This window comes from Triticum urartu, chromosome 4A, assembly GCF_056163025.1.
Source record: "Triticum urartu cultivar PI428250 chromosome 4A, HENAU_Tu73, whole genome shotgun sequence".
NCBI classification, from domain to species: Eukaryota; Viridiplantae; Streptophyta; class Magnoliopsida; order Poales; family Poaceae; genus Triticum; species Triticum urartu.
The window spans coordinates 48,376,414-48,403,004 of record NC_141876.1 but is presented as its reverse complement, the minus strand read 5'-3'; the positions used below and the strand labels follow the sequence as shown (position 1 = coordinate 48,403,004).

The 26,591-nt window shown below is 46.0% G+C and overlaps 2 protein-coding genes across 2 annotated transcripts; both read right to left on the bottom strand.

Moving 5' to 3' along the window:
- Nucleotides 1–17,032: 17,032 nt before the first annotated feature.
- Nucleotides 17,033–18,297, bottom strand: LOC147974706 (uncharacterized). The gene is made up of 2 exons (XM_087520116.1): nucleotides 17,418–18,297; nucleotides 17,033–17,370 (listed from the first exon to the last, which is right to left on the bottom strand). Exons 1-2 carry the CDS (start codon nucleotides 18,295–18,297, stop codon nucleotides 17,033–17,035), a joined length of 1,218 nt encoding a protein of 405 aa, XP_087376242.1.
- Nucleotides 18,298–19,284: 987 nt separating this feature from the next.
- Nucleotides 19,285–24,000, bottom strand: LOC147974705 (uncharacterized). The gene is made up of 3 exons (XM_087520115.1): nucleotides 22,821–24,000; nucleotides 19,949–21,770; nucleotides 19,285–19,459 (listed from the first exon to the last, which is right to left on the bottom strand). Exons 1-3 carry the CDS (start codon nucleotides 23,995–23,997, stop codon nucleotides 19,285–19,287), a joined length of 3,174 nt encoding a protein of 1,057 aa, XP_087376241.1. The 5' UTR covers nucleotides 23,998–24,000.
- Nucleotides 24,001–26,591: the final 2,591 nt, after the last annotated feature.

Here is a 26,591-nt window from a genome sequence, read left to right as displayed (position 1 = left end):
CTGCTAGAATTCTCCCTCTTGGTGTGTACCATGCAAATTATGAGAGAAAAGGCATTAGAATTACTCCAAAAAGCATTATTATGGATAAAAACATTGTAAATAACAGTAAGAAAACATGATGCAAAATGGACGTATCAACTCCCCCAAGCTTAGACCTCGCTTGTCCTCAAGCGAAAACCGAAATCGAAAAACATGTCCACATGCTTTGAGAGAGAGGTGTCGATAAAAAAATACGGACATAGAAGCATCATGTTTATTACTATAACAACAACAAAATTAAACATAGGACTTTTATCATAGAACTTTTATCATATACTTCTCATGAATAAGTGATAGTTCATCACACAATCGAAGTATAAAGAAAAAGCTCTATTAGAAACCAACAAACTATGTTCTCAGTCAACCTTGCAACTGCAATTCATAATCTTTTCAGGAAGGGTCACGTATCAGAGCCTTTAAGAAATTCCACATGCTCAACCATCATATAGTCTTCTATGATTGCTAACACTCACCTCGTACCCATGAGCAAAACATTTCAACCGGACACATAGAAAGATAGGGGCTTATGGTTTCGCCTCCCAACGTACTCACCTCAAGGGTGATGTCAACAATAATAACTCATGCACCCATATTCAACTGGACATATGTGTCTAGATATTTCCTCACCACATGATGCTTGCGAAAGGAGAAAAATAAAAGGAATAGAAAGAAAAACTTTGACTCTTGCGTAAAAGTAAATACATAAAAGTAAAAGATAGGCCCTTCGCAGAGGGAAGCAAAGGTTGCCATGCGCTTATTTGTTTGTATGCTCAATCCCTTGGTGTAAAAGAACACCACGTTACATTGCCCCTTGTGATAGCGACCTTTATTATGCAGTCTGTCGCTTTTATTCTTCACCATCACAAGTTTGTGCAACGCTCAATTTTCTCTTACACTAAATGCTCTCACACTTTAAGAAGCAATTTTTATTGCCTTTTTGCACCGATGACAACTTACTTGAGGGATCTTGCTCAATCCCTAGGTAGGTATGGTGGACACTTGAGAATAAGATTTGGGTTTAAGGGTTTTTGGATGCACAAGTAGTATCTCTACTTAGTGCGGAATTTTTGGCTAGCAAAGATAGGGGCAAGCACCACATGTTAAAGGATCTATGACAATATGACTTCTATGTGAATATGAACAAACATGATTCATTAAGTTGTCTTCCTTGTCCAACGTCAACAATTTTGGCATATAATATTTTGATGAGGGCTCACAATCACAAAATATTTCTAGGATAGTATATTTATATGTGAATCTTCTCTTCCCTTATTAATTCTTTCATGCGTTGCTTCATTGACTAATGCTATGTTTGTCAATCTCTAATAAAATTTTCTACTTATAATTTTCCTTATGTGGTGCCATCACCTACCATAGGATTAATATATAATCTTATTGATTTATTTCCTTTCTTTTATTTCTTTTCTTTTATTTGCAACATGAAAGTAAAGAAAGCAAAAACTCGAAATAAACTTTATTATATAACTTGCACACGATTACAAGGACAGATCACTAAGCAAACTCTCAAAGAAAAAGGATCGAACTAAACTTTTATTCATCTAAAGCAAAATGATAGAACTAAAATAAGTAAAAGAAAAAAGGATAGTGGGATGATACGATACCAGGGCACCTCCCCCAAGCTTGGCAGAAGCCAAGGGGAGTGCCCATACCCGATACTCAGTTCTCTTTTGGTGGTGAAGAAGATGATGGTGGTGATGAAATAGTATTATCCAATATAACCATGAGTAGATCCCTCAAATCTTGAATCTCCTGAAGGGCTTGATGAATTAATTCACTATTTTTCTTCACCTCAGCCATTATGTGTTTATTCTCAGGGCCCCACGATTTTGTTCTTGCACTGTTTTCTCTTGGCCGGGATATGTCCCAGTTGGATGGCATGTGCCTACGAGGAGTGTTCTCAAACCCATAATTGTGAATCAAATTATGAAAATTAATATGATGTAACCTATGTAAGGGCCTCCTCGGTGGGAGATCTTCTTGCACTTCTAGGCTCGCTTGATTGTTAGGTGATCCCATGGCTTGATGAGGATCAGGGTGAGTAGAGATGCCAACCAGTGTACCCCTCTCGGAGGCCAGAGGGTGAATCCCAAAGGTACTTTCCTCTTCTTCCTCCATAGCAACCTCTTTAGCTTCATCCCTCCTTAGATCTTCCTGGACCGACCTTATGTCTCCTTATCCATTTTTGAAGGGTGAGGAAGACATGACATTGGTCTAGTTGAATCTGTCAGAAAATAGCAAGAAAAAGAACAAAGGATTTCTCCACAATACAGTGATCAACAGGTTCGGGAAGTATATTAGAATTTTTATCTTGGAGGACAAGTATATGGTAGAAAAATGGAGTACAAAAGGTGTCTCAGGTGGGCACAACCCACCTGGGCGCGCCAGGCAAGCCTGGCGCACCCTCGTGTCTTGTGCCCACCAGGGGACGCTTCCTGGAAGTTCCTTTATTCCCAAAATTCTTAAATATTCCAAAACTGATAAATAATATTTTTGCGGATTTTTCGGAGTCCGTTTACTTACCGTATCACGTACCTCCTTATTTTCACGATTCTAGAGTGTTCCGGAAGGACTCTTTTATGTGTTCTTCCTGAAAGTGCAACTATCCCTAGGTGGTTTTGGTAATTCATAACAACATATAGCTCATTGAGCTAATGCTATTCCAAGATGATTATTTCAGGAAAGCTCAATGATTGGCATGGCATGGATGTGAAAGTGGAACCCTCAAAATGCTAAGGAAAAAGGATTGGCTCAAGCTCAAAAGCTCAAGACTCTTCATTTTATATTTTAGTGATCCAAGATCACATTGAGTCTTTAGGAAAAGCCAATACTATCAAGGAGGGATGAGGTGTTGCTTAATGAGCCTCTTGCTTCATGTGCTTAGTGATATGCTCCAAAAACCCTCAACTACTTTCCCATATCCACATATGACCTAAACCCTAAGCCAAACTCGGTCCTACCGATTCTTCCTATCCGGCGCCACCGAGTTTTCACTTGTCATTAGCCACTGCCAAACCCTAGCAATTCGGTTCTACCGATAAGGATCTCGGTCTCACCGAGATGGGGTTGCAAACTCTCTGTTTCCCTTTCGTAACTTTTCGGTCTCACCGAAAGAGCGAATCGGTCCCACCGAGATTGCAATGTAAACTCAGTGTTTACCCTTTGTAACTTTTAGGTCTCACCGAGTTCCACTCGGTCTCACCGAAAGAGCAAATCGGTCCCACCGAGTTTGCCTGACCAACTCTCTGGTTAGCTAATTACCAAATTCGGTCTCACCGAGTTTGTGTAATCGGTCTCACCGAGATTACGTTATGCCCAAACCCTAACCATATCGGTCCTACCGAGTTGCATGTCAGTCCCACCAAAAATCTCTAACGGTCACTAGGTTTACATTTTCGGTCCGACCGAGTTTATTGATTCGGTCCCACCGAGATTGGAAAACTGTGTAACGGTTGGATTTTGTGTGGAGGCTATATATACCCCTCCACCTCCTTCCCATTCGAAGAGAGAGCCATCAGAACACCCACACCATTCCAACTCATATGTTCTGAGAGAGAACCACCTACTCTTGTGTTGAGACCAAGATATTCCATTCCTACCATATGAATCTTGATCTCTAGCCTTCCCAAGTTTCTTTCCACTCAAATCTTCTTTCCACCAAATCCAAATCCTATGAGAGAGAGTTGAGTGTTGGGGAGACTATCATTTGAAGCACAAGAGCAAGGAGTTCATTACCTACACACCATTTGTTACTTCTTGGAGAGTGGTGTCTCCTAGATTGGCTAGGTGTCACTTGGGAGCCTCCGACAAGATTGTGGAGTTGAACCAAGGAGTTTGTAAGGGCAAGGAGATCGCCTACTTCGTGAAGATCTACCGCTAGTGAGGCAAGTCCTGTGTGGGCGATGGCCATGGTGGGATAGACAAGGTTGCTTCTTCGTGGACCCTTTGTGGGTGGTTGCTTCTTCGTGGACCCTTCGTGGGTGGAGCCCTGTGTGGACTCGCGCAACCGTTACCCTTGGGTGGAGCCCTGTGTGGACTCGCGCAACCGTTACCCTTCGTGGGTTGAAGTCTCCATCAACGTGGATGTAGGATAGCACCACCTATCCGAACCACGGGAAAAACATCCGTGTCTCCAATAGCGTTTGAATTCTCCAAACCCTTCCCTTTACATTCTTGCAAGTTGCATGCTTTACTTTCCGCTGCCAATATACTCTTTGCATGCTTGCTTGAATTGTGTGATGATTGCTTGACTTGTCCTAAAATAGCTAAAATCTGCCAAGAACTAAAATTGGGAAAAGGTTAAGTTTTTATTTTGTCAAGTAGTCTAATCACCCCCCCCCCTCTAGACATACTTTCGATCCTACAAGTGGTATCAGAGCTTTGGTCTCCATTGGCTTGATCTCCATAGCTTTTGGTGGTCATAGCCTTGGTTTCACAACCTAGGAGAGTATGGCGTCTAGCGAGGGAAATTATCACCGTAGAGGTCCTTACTTTGATGGTACTAATTTTGCTAGTTGGAAGCATAAAATGAAAATGCATATTCTTGGGCATAACCCCGCCGTTTGGGCTATTGTGTGTGTTGGTTTGCAAGGTGACTTCTTTGATGGGAGAGAACCAAACCGTGAAGCTAGCGCGGATGAGTTGAAGATGTTGCAATACAATGCTCAAGCTTGTGATATTCTCTTCAACGGATTGTGCCCCGAAGAATTCAACAAAATCAGCCGTCTTGAGAATGCAAAGGAAATTTGGGACACTTTGATTGATATGCACGAAGGTACCGACTCCGTCAAGGAATCCAAGTTGGATGTGCTTCAAAGCCAACTTGACAAGTTCAAGATGAAGGATGGTGAAGGTGTCGCTGAAATGTACTCTAGGCTTGCTCTCATCACAAATGAGATTGCCGGCTTAGGAAGTGAAGAGATGACCGATAGATTCATCATCAAGAAGATTCTAAGAGCCTTGGATGGAAAATATGATACCGTGTGCACATTGATCCAAATGATGCCAAATTACAAAGATCTCAAGCCAACGGAGGTGATTGGAAGAATTGTTGCTCATGAGATGTCACTTAAGGATAAAGAGGAACTTCACAACAAATCAAGTGGTGCCTATAAATCCTCATGTGAAGCCCCTACATCATCAAGTGAGAAACAAGACTTCAATGAAGAATTGAGCTTAATGGTGAAGAACTTCAACAAGTTCTACAAGAGTAGAAGCAAAGATAGAAGCTTCAAGTCAAGGTCCTACAATGACAAAATATCTTCTAGTCGAGAGCGAAACTGCTACAATTGTGGAAGACCCGGACACTATTCCAATGAGTGTACGGCTCCCTACAAGAGAAGAGAAGATTCTCCAAGAAAAAGAAGCAAAGAATCACCACCAAGAGAGATAAGGAGTAGAGATGATCCTTATGAACGAAGATACTCACGGAGAAGCAAGGATTCGGAAAGGAAGGAAAGATCATCAAGGAGCTACACAAGACGAAGACATCAAGCTCATGTTGGTGAATGGGTATCCGGCTCCGACTCCGACAGCCACTCCGAGAGAACTTATCACTCCGACTCCGAAGATACTCAAGATGAAGGTGTTGCCGGTCTAGCACTTGTGTCAACCAACTCCTACAACATATTTGACTCACCAAATGAAGGAATTGGAAGATGCTTCATGGCCAAAGGTCCTAAGGTAACACACCCCGAGTATGTTGATTTCAATAGTGATGAAGATGACTTGTTAGGTGATGATTTGCTTGGTGACAACTCTAGTGATGAATATTATGATGAAAGACCAATTAATCATGCTAATGACAATGATAAGGAGAAGATTGAGGCTCTAACTAAAGAACTAAACACTCTTAAGTTAGCTCATGAAACTATCTTTGAAGATCATCGAGAACTTTTAAGAGCTCATGAGAAGTTACGCTTTGAAAAGCTCAATCTTGAGCAAGAGCATGAGTTCTTAAAGGCAATCAATGATGATCTCCGCAAGAAAAGTTCTTCTTACATTGCCAAGCGTTTACTCTTATCTACTTACATGCCTCAAGTCAAGTCTAGTAACAAGAAAGATTCTTCCTCTAGCAGTAACAATGGTCATGTTAAATCCAATATTGTTGCTTCTAGTAGTTCTCTTGATTCCACTAATGATTCTCTTAGCCAAGTTACACTTGAGCAAGAAAATAGCTTATTGAAGGGAATTATAGAGAAAGGAGTGTACAAAAGCCTTGCCGGGAGTAAGCAATTCGAGGAAATTGTGCGCAAGCAAGGAATGCACTGGAAGAATCAAGGTGTTGGTTTTGAACGAAAGTTCAATGCCAATGGAGTTGAGTGGGAAGAAAATCAATACCCCAAGACAAAGTTTGTTCCTCAACAAGAGAAGTATACTTCTTTCAAGGGGACACAAGCTCAAGATGATCTTCCACCACAAGACTACAAGCAAAAAGGCAAGGACAAGCTTCAAGAGGAAATTGATGCATTTGAAGAAGCTCCAAAGACCTTAGTCAAGTGGATTCCCAAGACTACTTCAAGTTCCACTTCATCAAGTACGACTACAACTCCAAGGATTCCCATCAAGATGATGTGGATCCAAAAGAAGAAGAACTAGAGAGTTCTTGAGGGTGACTCCGCCAACATACTTCACTCTTATCATTTTGGCAAGAACAAGTGCAATCAACTTCCACATCGTGCACTAGTTCAAGGAGTCACAAACCCTCTTGTTGGTAAGACAAGGGACAAGGTAATCTAAAAGTTTTCATGGACATCATCTTTGTGTGCATCACTCTATGTCTATGGATATCCTTGTTTGTTCCTTGTGGGACTAACCCATGTAGGTATTGAAAGTGCAATTCACTCAAATGGATAGCTCCAAGAGATCTACATCAACATTGAGCATCCACATCTTCAATATCTACATGAAGTCATCATCGACAAAACCCAAGGTTAGTTCATCCCTCTTAGGGGGGATATCACATCTAGGGGGAGCTTTACTCTAAGACTTGAGCTAAAGCAACTCTAAAGATGGGAACAAACAATGCTTTATTTAAAAGTGGTAACCCCACTTGAGCTTAAACGATGAGTATGACCTATGATCAAGTGCTCTCACTTGACTCCTAAGTCAATATACTCATATATAGATGACCTAGTCATCGCAAATTGCTTGATAGATGCTAGAATTGGTTGTGCATGCCTTGTCACATATTTCATTTGCCATCTTATTGTGTGAGCATGTTGGTTGCATATTTTACTCATTCGAGGACATCCACTTGTTGTTTTGATTGTTTGGTTTTATCTTCGTTTGCCAAGTGGATGGACAAGAATGCCTAAGAACCTCCTCTAGCTATCTATGCTTTTCTCGTCTCAAACTCTATTCATGCTGCATCACAAAATTTGATCAAGTCAGATTCGAACCACTCTGTGTGAGGAGCGCTCGGAGTCCCCGATTCATCATAGACTTAAACTTCCAAAACCTCTTTATGATTCTTGGTCTGACCGATACTCCACTTTCGGTCCTACCGAGATCATTAAGTTGATCTAGGTTTTCGATCTCGGTGCAACCGATTTGAACATTTCGGTCACACTGAGTTTCTGTAACTGCACGCAGTTATGAATCTCGGTGCCACCGAGTTGTTGCACTCGGTCACACCGACAGGGTCGGGCTATATATAGTCATGGGCAAAATTTTGGAAATTTCTCTGAACCCCTTCGCCCGCGCGATAGCCTGCTCTGCCAACGTGGTCTCCGGATCGTCTTCTCGCCGCCAGCCGCCTCCAGTAGCTGGTCTCCGTCGCCGTCAACGGGAATTCTGCCCCGCCGTTGCCGCCATAGCAAGTCCCCGCCGAACTAGGGTATGGACTTGATCTTTGTTCTATTCCTCAATCTGATTCCTAGCACATTGTGATCATATTGATTCTTGCCACGATTGAGACACTCCTATCCAGTCAATATGATCATAGATTAGGTTTGATTCGAAAATTCTAGGTTTAGGTTTCCGCCGAAACCATCTCGGACCCACCGAGTTGAAAAACTCGGTCCCACCGATTTGGCTTATGCCATTGCACAAGTGAGACTCGGTCTGACCGAGAATTACTTATCGGTGTGACCGATTTTGGAACTCAGTGAAACCCTAGCAGTCTCGGTGCCACCGAACTGTGACTCGGTCCTACCGAGTTCACTAGTTTAGGTTCCAAAACTACTTCGGTATCACCGAGTTTGAAAATCGGTAGATCCGAGATGATTTCAGTGGGAAACTAAAACTAAGTTTTTGGATCATTCTTTTCGCAAAAATCTCTGCATTTTGTGATGCTCATCCTTTCTACCTCATCTATAATCTGTTCACAGGGTCAGCAGTCAGTTTGCAGCATGTCTGATCAAAGTGATAGCCAAAATCTGTCAGAACAGCAAGTGGTGATGAGTGAGGGCACTAGTCCCTCAAGTTCTTCAGATGAGGGCAGCAGGAGAACTCCTAGCAACTTGCCAAAGGCTGCCACGAGACAGAGGAAGAAGAGGACTTCAGATTCCGAAGATGAAGACTATGTGGCAGAGGAAGAGGCCACTTCCAAGAGAGTTGAGCCAGCTCAAGGCACTAAGCCAGGCTTGAAAATCAAAAGGCCAGAAGGCAGACAGCCAATGTCAAAGGCCAGAATGTCAACTGAGAAGCCCATAGAGCCAGTTGCAGCTGAGAGCAAAAAAAGAAAGGAAAGAGTGAAGAAGACTGTGGCTAGAGTGCTTGGCAAAGCTTCCATCATGGAAGAGGAAGAAGAAGAAGAGGTAGCTGCACCAACGCCCAAGGCACCCAAGCTAATGGGAGATGCCATAAAATCAGGGGGAGCTGCCTCCAAGGCCAAGCCAGCTCCAAAGCCAAAGCCAAAGAGGAACACAAGAAGCATTCCTGCAGCTGAGAAGAACAAGGCCCCAGTGCATGAGACTATTGCTGAAGAAGAGGATGAAGAACAAGTTCTGAGAAAGCTAAAGCCCAAGATCCCAGACCACAACGATGCTCATCCTGTGGCTGAGGATATGAAGCTCAGGAGAGATTCAGGGCTGAGGAAGTGGAGAGAAGCAGACCCATATGCTTCAAGGAGAAGGACAGCAGTTGACTACAGGTTTCACACCAAGGAGCAGCAAGATTTCTATGAGACTGTGCTGCTAGATAAGAAGCCCATTGTATGTGATATGAGATGGGTCGACTGGGAATATATCAAGGAAAACGAAGAGCACTACCCTGGAGTGCAAGACAGCTTTATAGCTTGTGGAGTAGCTGACTTTGTTGGGCAGAAGCTCACAAAGTGGAACGAGGAACTCATCATGTAGTTCTACTCCACAGCACATTTTTATCCAGATGGGAGGATCACATGGATGTCTGAGGGTACGAGGTACCAATCCACTGTTGAGGAATGGGCAAAGTTGATTAATGCCCCAGAGGAGCAAGATGATGACTTGGATATCTATGCCAAGAAGAAGATGGACCACAACTCAATGTCAAATATGTACAAGGAGATCCCAAATGAAGCACTTGATACCTTCAAGTTTGGCTCAGTACATTACCTTCTGTTAGGGCTCCCGACGATCAATTGGATACTAAGGCACACCTTATTGCCTAAGTCAGGTGATCACAAGATGATCAGAGGCCATGCTATCAACTTGCTACATGTGTTTGATGTGCCTCAGAAGTTCAAGGTGATGAGCATCATAGTGGAAACAATCAAGAGGACTGCAGAAGACCAGAAGAGGAGTTGTGGATATGCCCCTCAGATTCAGGAGCTCATCAACTCCAAGATGGGCACGGGCATATATTTATTGGACAAGGAACACCTGCCCATCCATCCAGATTTTGAGAACAATGAAGTTGTGATGACTGAGAACGAGCCATCGTCTGCACAAGCTTACGCAAAGAAGGAGAAGGCGAGGAAGGAGAAAGCTGCCAAGATGCCAACTCAAGAGGAGGCATCTGAATATTTCTTGAAGACTAAACAAGAGCAGCTTGGTTACTTGATTGCATCCACGCTGAGGATTGAGCAAAGTCTGGCCACCCTCACTCAAAATCAGCAGAGCCTAGAGAGAATCATGGAACAGAAGTTCTATGACTTGGATGTCAAAGTAACGGAAGTTCAGTCTGCAGTGGAGCAGCTCCAGGAGGACATGCACGAGAGGAGAGGCAGGACTACTACTCATGCCTTTGCCAGAGTGCCAAGAGGTCCGAGGTCATCTGCCGTGCCAGTTGCTGACACAAGAGCCACCACCTCAGCACCAGTCACAACCTCAGTTCCACCAGCTCCAGCATCTACTTCAGCTCCAACTCCAGCGTCTACTTCAGCGTCTACCGAAGCCTCCGTCCTTGGAGTGATCCGGACTCCACCACCACCATAAGATCAAGCCTGAGCGTCGATCTAGCACTATGCATTTTCTAGGAACTTTTTGGTAACTTGTTGCCAAAGGGGGAGAAGATGTATAGATCATAGGCTTCGAGAGAGAGAGAGAGTGTTGCTTTTCTCTCTTGCTTTATTTGGTGGTTTTTCAAACTTGTTTGCTTTTGAGTGCTTGAGATACTACGTCATTATTTGTGAGACATTGATGATCATGTGTTTGATCATAAGCTACACTTAATGCTTGCTTAATGCTATTATCTTATCTATCTTATGTGATCATTCATTATTCTTGGTGATGAGTGCATGTATTTCATTCTTATCATTTTAAGCGCTCCACCAAGATGTATGTGACATGGAAGAGTAACCCATGACTCTAACTCCCTGTGCATTTGCAGTCCAAAGAAAATTTTAAATATGCACAAATTTAGGGGGAGCTCTTACTTATCACATACTTCTCAAAGCGACGATATATTTCATGCTTATTATCATTTGTCGAAGCTTTGATCTATATGTTGTCATCAATTACCAAAAAGGGGGAGATTGAAAGTGCAACTATCCCTAGGTGGTTTTGGTAATTCATAACAACATATAGCTCATTGAGCTAGGTGCTTAGTGATATGCTCCAAAAACCCTCAACTACTTTCCCATATCCACATATGACCTAAACCCTAAGCCAAACTCGGTCCTACCGATTCTTCCTATCCAGCGCCACCGAGTTTTCACTTGTCATTAGCCACTGCCAAACCCTAGCAATTCGGTTCTACCGATAAGGATCTCGGTCTCACCGAGATGGGGTTGCAAACTCTCTGTTTCCCTTTCGTAACTTTTCGGTCTCACCGAAAGAGCGAATCGGTCCCACCGAGATTGCAATGTAAACTCGGTGTTTCCCCTTTGTAACTTTTCGGTCTCACCGAGTTCCACTCGGTCTCACCAAAAGAGCAAATCGGTCCCACCGAGTTTGCCTGACCAACTCTCTGGTTAGCTAATTACCAAATTCGGTCTCACCGAGTTTGTGTAATCGGTCTCATCGAGATTACGTTATGCCCAAACCCTAACCATATCGGTCCTACCGAGTTGCATGTCAGTCCCACCGAAAATCTCTAACGGTCACTAGGTTTACATTTTCGGTCCGACCGAGTTTATTGATTCGGTCCCACCGAGATTGGAAAACTGTGTAACGGTTGGATTTTGTGTGGAGGCTATATATACCCCTCCACCTCCTCCTCATTCGAAGAGAGAGCCATCAGAACACACACACCATTCCAACTCATATGTTCTGAGAGAGAACCACCTACTCATGTGTTGAGACCAAGATATTCCATTCCTACCATATGAATCTTGATCTCTAGCCTTCCCAAGTTGCTTTCCACTCAAATCTTCTTTCCACCAAATCCAAATCCTATGAGAGAGAGTTGAGTGTTGGGGAGACTATCATTTGAAGCACAAGAGCAAGGAGTTCATTACCTACACACCATTTGTTACTTCTTGGAGAGTGGTGTCTCCTAGATTGGCTAGGTGTCACTTGGGAGCCTCCGACAAGATTGTGGAGTTGAACCAAGGAGTTTGTAAGGGCAAGGAGATCGCCTACTTCGTGAAGATCTACCGCTAGTGAGGCAAGTCCTGTGTGGGCGATGGCCATGGTGGGATAGACAAGGTTGCTTCTTCGTGGACCCTTTGTGGGTGGTTGCTTCTTCGTGGACCCTTCGTGGGTGGAGCCCTGTGTGGACTCGCGCAACCGTTACCCTTGGGTGGAGCCCTGTGTGGACTCGCGCAACCGTTACCCTTCGTGGGTTGAAGTCTCCATCAACGTGGATGTAGGATAGCACCACCTATCCGAACCACGGGAAAAACATCCGTGTCTCCAATAGCGTTTGAATTCTCCAAACCCTTCCCTTTACATTCTTGCAAGTTGCATGCTTTACTTTCCGCTGCCAATATATTCTTTGCATGCTTGCTTGAATTGTGTGATGATTGCTTGACTTGTCCTAAAATAGCTAAAATCTGCCAAGAACTAAAATTGGGAAAAGGTTAAGTTTTTATTTTGTCAAGTAGTCTAATCACCCCCCCTCTAGACATACTTTCGATCCTACACTTCCGGTGTCATAGTTTGGATAATATTACTTTCAACATTAATAGGAATACCTCCGATATAATGCTTTATTCGTTGCCCATTGACAACCTTTGGGTTAGTACCTTCAGAATTGTTTATTTTGATGGCTCCAGACCGGTAAACTTCCTCGATGACATATGGGCCTTCCCATTTGGAGAGGAGTTTTCCTGCAAAGAATCTGAAACGAGAGTTGTACAAAAGAACATATTCTTTAAACTCACGCTTTTGAATTCTTTTGTCATGCCATCTTCTAATTTTCTTTAAATAATTTTGCATTTTCATAAGCTTGGGTTCTCCATTCATCTAGTGAGCTAATATCAAATAACCTCTTTTCACCAGCAAGTTTGAAATCATAGTTGAGTTCTTTGATGGCCCAATATGCTTTATGCTCTAACTCAAGAGGCAAATGACAAGCTTTTCCATAAACCATTTTATAAGGAGACATACTCATAGGATTTTTATATGTTGTTCTATAAGCCCAAAGTGCATCATATAATTTCTTAGACCAATTCTTCCTGGACCTATTGACAGTCTTTTGCAAAATTACCTTTATTTCTATATTGCTAAGTTCAACTTTACCACTAGACTGAGGATGATAGGGTGATGCAATTCTATGGTTAACATCATACTTGGCAAGCATTTCATGGAAAGCACCATGAATAAAGTGTGAACCACCATCAGACATTAAGTATCTAGGGACTCCAAACCTTGGGAAATAACTTCCTTAAGCATTTTAATAGAGGTGTTGTGATCAACACTAGTTGGAATAGCTTCTACCCATTTAGTAACATAATCAACAACAACCAAAATATGTGTATGCCCATTGGAGGAAGGAAAAGGTCCCATGTAATCAAATCCCCAAACATCAAATGGTTCAACAACAAGTGAATAATTCATAGGCATTTCTTGACGCTTACCGATATTACCTATTCTTTGACATTCCTCACAAGAAGAGATAAACTTACGGGAATCCTTGAAGAGAGTAGGCCAATAAAATCCGGATTGCAATACCTTGTGAGCAGTTCTATCTCCAGCATGATGCCCTCCATAAGCCTTAGAGTGACATTTCTGTAAGATTTGTCCCTGTTCATGCTCAGGTACACAACATCTAATAATACCATCTACTCCTTCTTTGTAAAGATGTGGGTCATCCCAAAAGTAATGTCTTAAATCATAGAAGATTTTTTTCTTTTGCTGGTATGTAAAGCTAGGTGGTAAATATTTAGCAACAATGTAATTAGCATTATCAGCATACCAAGGAGTACCATTAGGAACATTTATTGCAACTAACTGCTCATCAGGAAAACTATCATCAATAGGTAGTGGGTCATCAAGCACATTTTCAAGCCTAGACAAATTATCAGCAACGGGGTTCTCAACTCCTTTTCTATCAATGATATGTAAATAAAATTCTTGTAACAAGAGAACCCAACAAATAAGTCTAGGTTTAGCATCTTTCTTTTCCATAAGATACTTAATAGCAGCATGGTTTGTGTGAACAGTTACTTTGGAATCAACAATATAAGGTCTAAATTTATCACAAGCAAACACTACTGCTAAGAATTCTTTTTCAGTAGTAGCATAATTTCTTTGAGCACTGTCTAGAGTTTTACTAGCATAGTGAATAACATTTAGTTTCTTATCAACTCTTTGTCTCAGAATAGCACCAACAGCATAATCACTAGCATCACACATAATTTCAAAAGGCAAGTTCCAATCAGTTGGTTGAACAATAGGTGCAGTAATTAAGGCTTTCTTGAGTGTTTCAAAGGCTTCAAGACAATCATCATCAAAAACAAAAGGAATATCCTTCTGCAAGAGACTAGTAAGAGGCCTAGAAATTTTAGAAAAGTCTTTGATAAATCTCCTATAGAAACCAGCATGACCTAGGAAACTATGAATACCTTTGATATCCTTAGGACATGGCATTTTCTCAATTGCGTCAACCTTAGCTTGGTCCACTTCAATACCTCTTTCAGAAATTTTATGCGCCAATACGAAGGATATTCAGCGAAGGCATAAAATTGGGAGAAGTGCCACTTATGGTTAATGAAGGCCCCAAGATGGGTTCTCACTGATACAGAAAGTTGCGGCGGTGGAAAAGTGGTTTCGTGGCTCCCCTGGATGTTTTTGGGGTATAAGAGTATATATAGGCAAAAGAATTAGGTCAGGGGACTCTCGAGGGGCCCACAAGGTCGGGGGGCGCGCCCCACCCCCCTAGGCACACCCTCCACCCTTGTGGCCGCCTCGAGGCTCCTCTGACTTGAACTCCAAGTCTCCTGGGCGTCTTTTGGTCCAAGAAAAATCATGGCGAAAGTTTTATTCCGTTTGGTATTCCTTTTCTGCGAAACTCTAAAACAAGAAAAAAAATAGAAACAAGCACTGGGCTCTAGGTTAATAGGTTAGTTCCAAAAATCATATAAAATAGCATATTAATGCATATAAATCATCCAAAGCAGATAATGTAATAGCATGGAACAATAAAAAATTATAGATACGTTGGAGATGTATCAGTGAGCGGAACGTAAAATTCCCTACTCTTAGTTGCCAGTTCAAGCTGCGCGTAGTTCGGAGGTGACACTTCCGTGATGGCGAGAGATTGTACTAAGTCCAGCGTTTCGTTTAAGAGCGAGAGCTGGACAGGCGTCTGAGGATCTGCAGAGCTAGGTTCTGTAATAACCACTTGACTGAGGCCGATGGACGCAGACCTAGAGAGTTCGGAGTTGACGTCCAGAGGCGAATCCGGCTTCCCGATGGCGGGGAGAGTCTCGTTTGACTCTGGGTCCGCCGACGGCATGGTCGCATCTGGGTCTCCGGCTAGAAGCTCCGTAACGGGAGAGAGTCCGGCGGGGTTTATCCTCCCGTCTTCAGACGAAGTGGTCCGCCCCGGATCTAAGGCTGAGGCAGACATGAGCGTTGACCCCTGAACGAAATCTGATGGTGGATCCGAAGGGCCTCCTTCATGTGGGAGAGGAGCAGCGGCCGAGGCCGAGAACCCCTCGAATATCAGGTCTCCTCGGATATCGGCGATGTAGTTCAAGTTTCCAAACCTGATGTGGTGACCAGGGGCGTAGCTGTCGACCTGCTCAAGGTGACCGGTCGAGTTGGCACGTAGCACGAAGCTGCCAAACATGAAGAGTTGGCTAGGGAGGAAGGTCTCCCCAGACACAACGTCGTTGACAATGACGAGGCAAGCCATCGATCCTTTTATCGACAACACAACGGAACTCTCGATGAAAGCACCAATTTCGGTGTCAAAACCGGCAGATCTCGGGTAGGGGGTCCCGAGTTGTGTGTCTGAGGATCCATGGTAACAAGGGACGATAGGGACACGATGTTTACCTAGGTTGGGCCCTCTTAATGGAGGTAAAACCCTATGTCCTGCTCAATTATATTTGGTGTGTATAAGGGTTACAAGAGTCGATCTACCTCGAGATCGTAATGACTAAGCCCTAGTTGTCTAGCCTATGATTATTCTGATAGCCTCTACGGACTAAACCCTCCGGTTTATATATACACCGAAGGGGCCTAGGGTTGTACAGAGTCGGTTTACAAGGGAAGGAAATAGTACATCCGGACACCAAACTTGTCGTCCACGCATATAGGAGTCTTATCCGGACACAGGGGATAGTCTTCTGCTTTATATTCACGGTCCATCAGTTCGGCCCATATCGAATAGACCAGACACCCAAGGACCCCCTACTCCAGGATTCCCTCAGCCACACTTACCATCGCATCCACGCACGCGTAGTACCTTCTTCCAGGATTTAGAAGACTCCAGGATATCCAGTGGGAGCCTTCCTAGGCGGGTTACACCGGCACATCTTCGTCAGCACGTACCCCATGGGGTCCTCATGATACGACACCAACACCCTCAAATCCGTCGGTCTCTGAGCTTCCCGCCAGCCGCGGAGAAAGGAAGAACCACCAGACGACTAGGACATCGTTGATTCCGCCACTGGCCGCCGCCCAGCTCTGATATCCCCTCCGCCGCCCTCTCTCCTCTGCCTCGACGAACCCTAATTTATTTCCCCACAAGTCACACCTCTCCATCACGTGATTGAGCCCAGTCGTTATGTACATCCACCTAGTCAATGATCGCATGGTTTGACATGCCACAACAGTAAATACCAGCTAAACACGCTCAAGGTTGAAAGTAGACCGGGATCAGAGAGGTTAGAGTGTTGATTTCAGGGATTAGGAGTTCATGGTTCGATTTAGTTTTGGTCTATAAGTTCAAGGTTTGGTTTGGACTTTTTCTGCCATCGCATTACTAATCAATCCCTAACGAAACTCTATTTTAGATGAAGGGGAAATAATTTGATGCAAGTGATTCAATCCTAGCTATTAGGATTTGAGTGAGTGACAGAGAGGGGTCCCTGCCTTGATTGGTTCCTTTGGAAAAGGAACACCAAATAACAGAACAGGACCTGAAGGTTTGAGAAAATCGCGGATGACTGCTAGGTATAGCACATCAGACTAATCTATAGTACATACAAACTCTAGGATTACAGCAAGGAAGGCGTAAACCAGATAGCTTTTGGCCACTCGAGCCAATCTGAATCTGGGATGTCTCGTCTGTCGCACTCCCGGAAGACACCAGTCTTGACATTGAACTCCCAAATTTCCGGAGGCAGCACCTCCACGGACTCTCCATTAATATAGTCGGATCCTGGCATAATGCAGGTGAAGTAGACGAGTTGGGCGTTATCCACGTCGACGGTGCGGATGCCACAGAGGCCGGCACCGCCAACGAGTGGCTGCGGCTGCCGATGAGGAAGGCTCGGCCACTCAAGTGTCGCGCCTTCCTCCAGCGCCGGGGCCGGGAGCTGCCTAGTTGGTAGGTCTGAACATGCATGCGCATCGGCCTGTGTCGTGTTTCCAAAGGCAGACCGGGGCCGTCGCTCCACACCACGTGCAGCATGCCGTCCTGGGCGAAGACGAGATGTTTCCCGTAGCGACGGTGGTCGGGACCAAGCTGAGGGCGGCACTTGACGAACGGCACTGGCCTGACAGGGGGAGGCACGGCCGCATCAAGGGTCCATATCTGGCCGCACCGTGTCATGTAGTAAAACTTGCCGTCGTGGTACACGATGTCAAGGTCTGTGTTGCTGCCGCCATAGAGCTCGCCGACGTCTGGTCCGCCGCGGCCGGCAGCGTCAGGCCAGTCGAGCCACTGCCAGTCGTCTAGGCCTGCTCTCGTGAAGGCCAGGCCGAGCCCGTAGCGGCAGAGGACGGCGACCGCGTGGTCCTGGACGGTGGGGCTGGTGGCGAAGGCCACCTTCTGGATCAACTTATACTGCACGGTGCAGATGCGTTTGTCTGGCGGCGGACCCGCGTGGAAGTACTCCGGCGAGCCGTCGGAGTTGACGCCGAAGGGGCTCGGATAGAGGTGTCCGTCTCGCCGGAGCGGCGGAAGGCGGACCTGCGCGTTCGTCAGGGGGTTCAGCAGCATGACGCACATGTTGGGGTCGAGGAGGGCGAGCCAGCCGGCGCTGGAGCCGACGCAGCGCGAGCCCGGAAGTGCCCAGTGTGCGCAGCGGCGCGTCGGGAGGGAGAGGAATGTGAAGTGGTCCATCAAGGTGGGGTAGCCGCCGTCGGGGATCACCAGCCACGGCGGCGGCATCGCGGGGAGAGCCGCGCGCCAGGACCGGCACACGCCGCGGAACCGTATGCAGCAGGGCACGTCCAGGAGCTCGCCGATGCTCCTCAAGAGATCAGTAGGAAGACCATCCCAGTCGGGGAAAGTCGACGACGGCCTTGCCTCCGCCATGGCGCGATCCATCGTCGATTCAAAAACCTATGTCAACAACTTATGACTTTATGAGCTCGCGTACGTAGGATTGTAGGAGACAACCTGATTTCACGCCCGCGTATATGTGGTGGGTTCCTACTTCCTAGCTGCGAGATCGTTTCGTAGACGGTGAAACAACTGCAACCTGGAGTCCGATTAATTTGGACAAAGACCATGTTAAGGCCATGTTTGGTTCATAAGTCATAGAACTTTTTTTTAGTCCCAACTTATAAGTCTCAAATCCCTAAAAAGTCCCTACATGTTTGGTTCCCGAGACTTATAAGTCTCTATAAGGCCATATTACAACTAAGTCCCTATAAATCCCTCCTTGAGAGTCTTATTTCATAAGTCTCAAATGCACACTTTAAGTCCCTATAAGTCCCTCCTGTTTGGTTTAGATGGGACTTATAGGGACTTATTTAAGTCCCTAGACCAATAAATTTCTGGAAACAAACACCTTCTAAATCAACGGAATCAATAAATCCCGAACGTGCCACGTTTTAGCTTCTCGTCCCGAACGTGCTCATTGCCATTGGATCGAAACGCACATATCTTGACGATCCCGGCTGGCCACGTCATCCCAGTGGCTCGTTCGGGACGAGGGTGAACTCTCCCGAACGCCCTTTCCTTTTCACTGCCCTCCGCCCCCACACTGTCTCCTTCACCTCATCGTTTCCTCACACTCCCACATAGCAAAATCCCCGAGCGACCCTGTGGCTCTCTGTGAGAATAGATGGAAGCGCATGCGTTATGCAGGGGCGCGTTGCGTGTTATAAAGGCCTAGGTCGGCGGCTTACAAGTAGTTAGGGTTAGGTTAGGTGTGGATTGATCTCCAAGCTAACTATAGGATCATATCTCAACAACCTAGCCCATCCTAACAATATACAACATAAGCACACCACGCCATAAGCTAATCGCGGTTTGTAACACCACCGTTACATACATTACAATGTTTAACACTCCCCCTCAATCACAACTACCTAAGTTGAGATTGCGTCTGAAAGCTTCCAGCTGCCGCAGTGATAGTGGCTTTGTGAAACCATCTGCTACTTGATCGCCAGTAGGAACAAACCGAATATTCAGAAGCTTGTTTGCAACCCGTTCACGAACAAAATGATAATCAATTTCGATGTGCTTTGTCCTAGCATGAAAAACAGGGTTTGCAGAGAGATAGGTAGCACCAAGATTGTCACACCAAAGTGAAGCTGCAGGTGGTTGACGAATGCCCAATTCCGTCAGCAGATTTTGGACCCAAATGATCTCAGCAGTGGCATTTGCTAAGGCTTTATACTCAGCTTCAGTACTCGACCTGGACACGGTAGCTTGCTTGCGTGCACTCCAAGAAATCAAGTTACCACCAAAAAAGACTGCAAAACCCCTAGTGGACCTTCGATCATCAGGACACCCTGCCCAATCTACATCTGAAAAGGCACTAACAAGCGTAGAATCTGACTTAGCAAGTTTGAGACCATGACTCTTGGTTGCCTGAAGGTATCTGAGAATTCTTTTTACCGCTGTCCAATGGATATTTGTAGGAGCATGCAAGAACTGACAAACTTTGTTGACTAAGAAACAAATATCTGGTCTGGTTAGAGTCAAGTACTACAAAGCTCCTACAACACTCCTGTACCTGGTGGAGTCCTCAGCTCCAAGCTTCACACCATCATAAAGGGACAATTTCTCTGAGGTAGATAACGGAGTTGGAGAAGGTTTGCAGCCTTTCATGCCCACTCGCTCAAGGATATCCTGTATATATTTTTCTTGAGAGAGAACAACACCACGAGGAACATGCTTAACATCAATCCCAAGGAAAAAATGAAGACTGCCCAAATCCTTGAGCGCAAAGTCCATGCGCAAATCCTTAAGAAGTGCATCAACGGCATGTGCGGAGGAGCTGGTGACAATAATATCATCCACATAGATGAGCATAAAAATAGTTATTCTACGTCGATGATAGAAGAACAATGAAGTGTCTCCCTTGGAGGCAGAGAACCCAAGAGACTGCAACTTGGAGTACAAACGATAATACCAAGCTCGAGGCGCTTGTTTCAAGCCATAGATTGCTTTATCAAGCTTGCAGACATGTCGTGGCAAAGTTGAACTCTCATACCCAGGAGGCTGCCTCATAAATACTTCTTCTTCCAGAACACCATGCAAAAACGCGTTCTTAACATCTAGTTGTCGCATGCACCAACTTTGAGATATTGCCACAGAAAGAATTAACCTGATAGTAGAAGCTTTAACCACAGGACTAAAGGTGTCCTCATAATCAATTCCGTACCTTTGCTTAAAGCCTTTTGCCACAAGACGTGCTTTGTACTTGTCAATAGTGCCATCAGATTTCCGTTTGACCTTGTACACCCATTTGCAGTCAATGACATTCCTCCCTCTAACTGGAGGAACCAGGCGCCACGTATGATTCTCAATAAGAGCAGAGAATTCCTCATCCATGGCTTGTTTCCACTTGGGATCTCCCAGAGCATCTTGCAACGTCTTCGGTTCACCTATGGCACAGAAAGAGCCCCAACGAACACAGCCATCATTATAAACCTTGGGTTTAGCAATACCACTCTGGGACCGAGTACGGGCACGGGCAGGAGAAGGCGGGGGTGGCCGAGCTTGTTGGATCTGAAGCCGGTTGTGCATGGCAGAGACGGCGGAGTCAGATGAAGCAGACGCAGGCGCAGAAGATCCAGAATCCGCTGCCTGCAGAGGAGCAGCCGGATCTGGTGTGGTAGCCAAGGACGAACTGCCACTTGGCAGCTCCATCATGGGCGCAGGGTGGGAGGGAATCCGCGCCGCGCCAGGTTCCGGGCTCACAAACCCGCTGTCGCCACGTGAGTCTCGCCCAGACAACCCGCCTGGAGAGCGCGCATCTGCCCACGCGGGGGACAGCGCGGGGGTCGGCCCGCCAGGGGACAGCGCCTCGATGCGCCCGCCTGGCCTACCTGGCCGCCCGCTGGGAGGAGGCAGTGCCTCGGTGCGCCCGCCTGGCCGCCCGTCTGGTCCGCCTGACCGCACGGATCCCGGCGTGGATTCGCTGGCCGCATCAGGGGACACGGATCCCGCGGCGGATCCTGCTGCTGCAACTGATCCCGAGAGATCATGTGGATCTTCTGTGGAGCTATCTGTTGGCTGCATAAAATCATACGAATTTTCGCCAAAAATTTCAACATGATCCTGATCTGTTTCCTGCACACTTTCAGCTGGGTTATTGGCATTAGGTATAGGCATATGATCAGCAGCAAAATCAGCTCCCTCTTGACCAAAACTAGGAGATGGTAAGAGGTGAGACGGTAAAAGTAGTAACTCCTTGCGAAGTTGAGCACCGGCGTTGGAGTGGAGCTTGGCGAAAGGAAAAACTTGCTCATCAAAGACCACGTCGCGAGAAACATAGACACGGCCAGAAGAAATATCGAGGCACTTATAGCCTTTGTGAAGGGTGCTGTACCCTAAGAAAGCACATTGTTTGGACCGAAATTCGAGTTTGTGTTTGTTGAAAGGACGCAAGTTGGGCCAAACAGCACAACCAAAGATGCGGAGAAAAGAATAGTTGGGTTTAGTGCTGAATAGTTTTTCCAGTGGAGATTGGTTCTTGATAACTCTACTAGGTATGCGATTAATGAGATAGACTGCCGTGAGGAACGCTTCGTCCTAAAATTTGAGTGGCATAAAAGCATGAGCAAGTAGAGAGACACCAACTTCCACTATGTGCCTATGTTTTCGCTCCGCGGAGCCGTTCTGTTGATGAGCATGTGGGCAAGAAACATGGTGTGTGATGCCAATGCGTTCAAAGAAGGAGTTCAACCGTTGGTACTCCCCACCCCAATCAGTTTGCATGGCAATGATCTTGCAATCAAAGAGACGTTCAACATGAGTTTGAAAGAGACGAAATTTCTCAAAGACATCAGATTTATTTTTGAGCAAATATATCCAGCTAAACTTGCTAAAATCATCAATAAAACTGACATAGTATTTTTGCCTTCCTATAGAAACGGGTCCAAGACCCCAAACATCTGAAAAAACGAGCTCTAAAGGAGCTGTAGACTCACTAGTTGAACGACAATACGGTAACTAATGGCTCTTGGCCATCTGACATGCATCACACACCAGGAGATGATCTTTTTTATTGGAAACAGGAAGATTGAAGTCACGAAGGATCTTTTGGACTACCGGAAGAGCGGGGTGCCCTAGGCGCTTGTGCCACCGCGAGGTGGATGGCTTGATGGAAGCAAGAACTTGACGTTGAGGGGCACTTTGCCGTCCGGTCACGGGGAACAAGCCCCATCTACTCTTGTTTTGCAGAATTGTTCTCCGGGTAGCCTGATCCTTAACAAGAAAGAATTCAGGGTGAAGTTCAATAAAGACATCATTATCACGCATAAGATTATAGGCAGAATGGAGGCTTTGATCGGCACTAGGAGCATGGAGGATATTGTTCAAGTGCAAGGAACCAGAGGGAGTAGATAGTACTGAATGACCAATATGCTTTATATCCATACCTTGACCACTAGCCGTGTGGATTTGGTCGGTGCCGGTGTAGCGATCGCGGACAGCTAGTTTCTCCAGTTCGCCTGTGACGTGGTCCGTGGCACCAGTATCCAGATACCAGTTAGTATCCACGCCGTAGGAGTGGGCAGAATTAGCAGCGCGAGAGTTGCTGCCCCCGCCACCGCCACCACGCCCACCATTGCCGCGTCCACCGCCACCGCCACTTCCAGCGGGGTTGCGGACATTGTTGTTGAAGCTTTTGTCGAACCGTTTCTTGCAGCGCCACGCGCCGTGGCCCTCTTCCTTGCAGATTTGGCAGCGTTCACGGTCACCGCGATCACCCCCCTGTTGACGCGGCGCACCGCCTCCGCCACCATTGCCAGAGTTGTCGGAGTATTTGCCGCCGCCGTAACCACCTCGTCCGCCGCCCATACCGCCGCGTCCGCCGCCGTAACCGCCCCGACCACCCTTTGCAGCTAGGTTAGCGGAGTGGTGAGCGGTGTAGGCGGCGTGCTGGGCAGCGATCCGGGCCTCTGCAGACAGCAGTAGCGAAAAAAGTTCGCTGGGACCAATCGAGCGATCAGTGGCAGCGCGCGTGGAGATGGAGGTGACAAACCCGTTGTAGTCGGGCTCGTGCATGAGTCCCTCGAGGATGTGCGAGACGACGTCGTCCTCGTCCAGGGGCTTTCCTGCAGCAGCGAGTTCATCCGCTAGTCCCTTCATCTTCGTGAAGTAAGCGGAAGCAGAGAGATCACCCTTGCGGGCGTTGCCGATGGCCGAGCGGAGCTGAATCTGGCGCGCCCTGGACTGCGCGGAGAAGCTTTCTACCAGAGCTTGCCAGACGCCCGCGGCCGTGGTGTGGTTGGACACCTGCATTAGCACTTCGCAAGACAACGATGCAAGCAGAAAAGTAAGCACCTGTTGGTCTTGGGTAACCCAGATCGCATGCTCTGGATTGGGTATCTCAACGGTCTCCTTCTTCCCGTTGGCTTCCTTCTCGGTGACGATGACGGCAGCGGGCTCCTTGATCGAGCCATCAAGGTAGCCCATCATCGCCGCGGCCCTGACGTGCGGGAGGACTTGGACCTTCCACACCAGGAAGTTGTCGCGCGTAAGTTTCTCCGTGATAGTGTGGCCGAGCGAGGCAAGTGAGGGCATGGCCATGGCGGAGGAGGAGGAAGATGACATAACCTAGATGAGATGGAAGAACTAGGCTCTGATTACCATGTGAGAATAGATGGAAGCGCATGCGTTATGCAGGGGCGCGTTGCGTGTTATAAAGGCCTAGGCCGGCGGCTTACAAGTAGTTAGGGTTAGGTTAGGTGTGGATTGATCTCCAAGCTAACTATAGGATCATATCTCAACAACCTAGCCCATCCTAACAATATACAACACACGCACACCATGCCATAAGCTAATCACGGTTTATAACACCACCGTGACATACATTACAATGTTTAACACTCTCCATGGGCGGAGGCAGCGGCGATTCCGGAGTTTCCCGGCGTGCGCTGCGAAGGAGAGTGGGGGTGGAGGCCCGGCGACGAGCTGCCTGGGACAGAGGCATGGACGCGTCCGCGATGGGGGAGACGCGATGGAGTCCTCCCCAATAGCGTCCTCTCGTCGGCGAAGAGTGAATCTCCCTCCATGGGATCTCGCGGGCTCACCTCGAGGTCAAGCTCGACTGTGGCCACGCCCGCAACGCCCTCTATGGCCAGTTCCGGCGGCCCCTACAGCCCGCTTCCGCTTGCCCCGTCGTTCCCCGCCTCCGTCCATCGACAGGGGAGCTCTGGATTTTGCGGGTGGAGGCCATGGACGCTAGTGGCAAGCAACCTTTGCCACGCCCCGTCCCCCTCCCAACTCTTCGACGATCCTCCTCAAGGTCGGCGGCGGCGGTGGCGACGATGAGGGAGCCGAGCATGCGGCGGCTAGATCGAGCGCGTGGAGGCGCACTGCGCGCGTGGTCTCGCATCATCTTCTGTGCAAGGAAGTCGCTGCGCCACCAGGGAGCTCGAGGCGGCCGTGTCGTGCACCCAATCCACCGAGTGTCGCCTCCTGCACCAGGATGCCATCTTCGCCCGCCTCTACCAGGCCCGCCCTCCTCTCCTGGGTGCAATTCGTCGAGCAGCTTGTGCGCAGCCAGCTGGTCTGCTGCTCTCGTGTGCGGGCTCTGATAGGCGGTGAGCGGGATCTTGCGCTGGGGTCTGATGGGCTTGGTTGGTGAGCAGGATCTTGCGTTGGGGTCCAGGTTCAATGCCAAGGGCACCATAGACTGCGACAGATACCAACAGAAGATGTTTCATTTTGTTATTGCTAGTGTCGCAGGATTCTAGATGCAATATGTTTCGTCAACTAATGTTTGTGTGGGTTCATGGTATAATTGATGGCTATGCATGACTCTGAAACTCATCTAAGTAATCTGGTTCACACTTTGTTCCTTTGTAGATCGATGCTACTACTGACGAAGTTGGTAAATTTCATTTTTATTAACCCTGGCAAATTTATTTCATTGGTCATGGTTATTTTAGTATTTTGACCATGGCAAATTTAGTTAACATATCATGGCAAATTTTATTTTCTAGTTAATTAAGCATGGCAGTTTTATTTTCATTTTTTGATCATGGTAAATTTAGTAATTGACAACTACAAATTTAGTTTATACACCATGGTAAATTACAGTTTCATGTATTTGCATGTCAAATTTACTTTAATTTCCAAGACCATGGCAACTTTTTAGTAGATCATCATGGCAATTTTACAGGACAATGTCAAACTTTTCTTACCATGGCAATTTTTTTCAGTGAATTTGCCACTCCCACGACAAATTCAAAAACATGCCCATGGTAAGCTTGGTTTTTTCAAGCCGATGTCAAACTTTTCCTGCCATGGCAAGTTTCTCTTTTCAAGTTGATGTCAAACTTTTTCTTGCCATGGCAACTTCTTTTTTCAAGACGATTTCAAACTTCATCACTAGATGTCCCACGACAAGTTCACTTACATGCCCATGGCAAGTTTCTTTTTTCAAGCCGATGACATACTTTTCTTGCCATGGAAACTTTCTTCTTTCAAGAGGATGTCAAACTTTTCTTACCATGGCAATTTTTTTTTGTGAATTTGCATGGCAAAATTCACTAGATGTCCCACAGCAAATTCACTAACATGCCCATGGCATTTCTTTTTTCAAGCCGATGTCAAACTTTCCTTGCCATGGCAACTTTCTTTTTTCCAGACGATGTCAAACTTTTCTTAACATGGTAAATTTTTTTAGTGAATTTGCCATGGAGAATTTACGTAAATTCCCATGGAATTTTTTTATTTTTTTTGTTGCCATGGCAAGTTTTAATTTTTATTTGACATGGCTAATTTACCTTTTATTAACATGGAAAATTTACCTAAATTCCCATGGCAATTTTTAGCTTTTATTGCCATGGCAAGATTTACTATTTATTTGAACTTTATTAACATGGCTGATTTTACTTTTTTTGCCATGTCAAATATATGCAAATTTTAATATGATTTTGGTTATGATCATGGAAAATTTAACTATATGCACCATGACCATTCTTTCTTCCTTTTTGCAACATGGCAAATTTCTTTTGCACAGGACCATGGCAAATTAAGTCTATGCATCATGGAAATTTTATTGTATGGATCATGGCATTTTGTAGTCTACATTTTAGTCTATGGATCATGCCATGACATTATAGCCTATGCATTTCTACCATAAGATCATGGCAACATTCCGTAGGTTTTTTTCATTTATTTTTAATACACAATTTTTG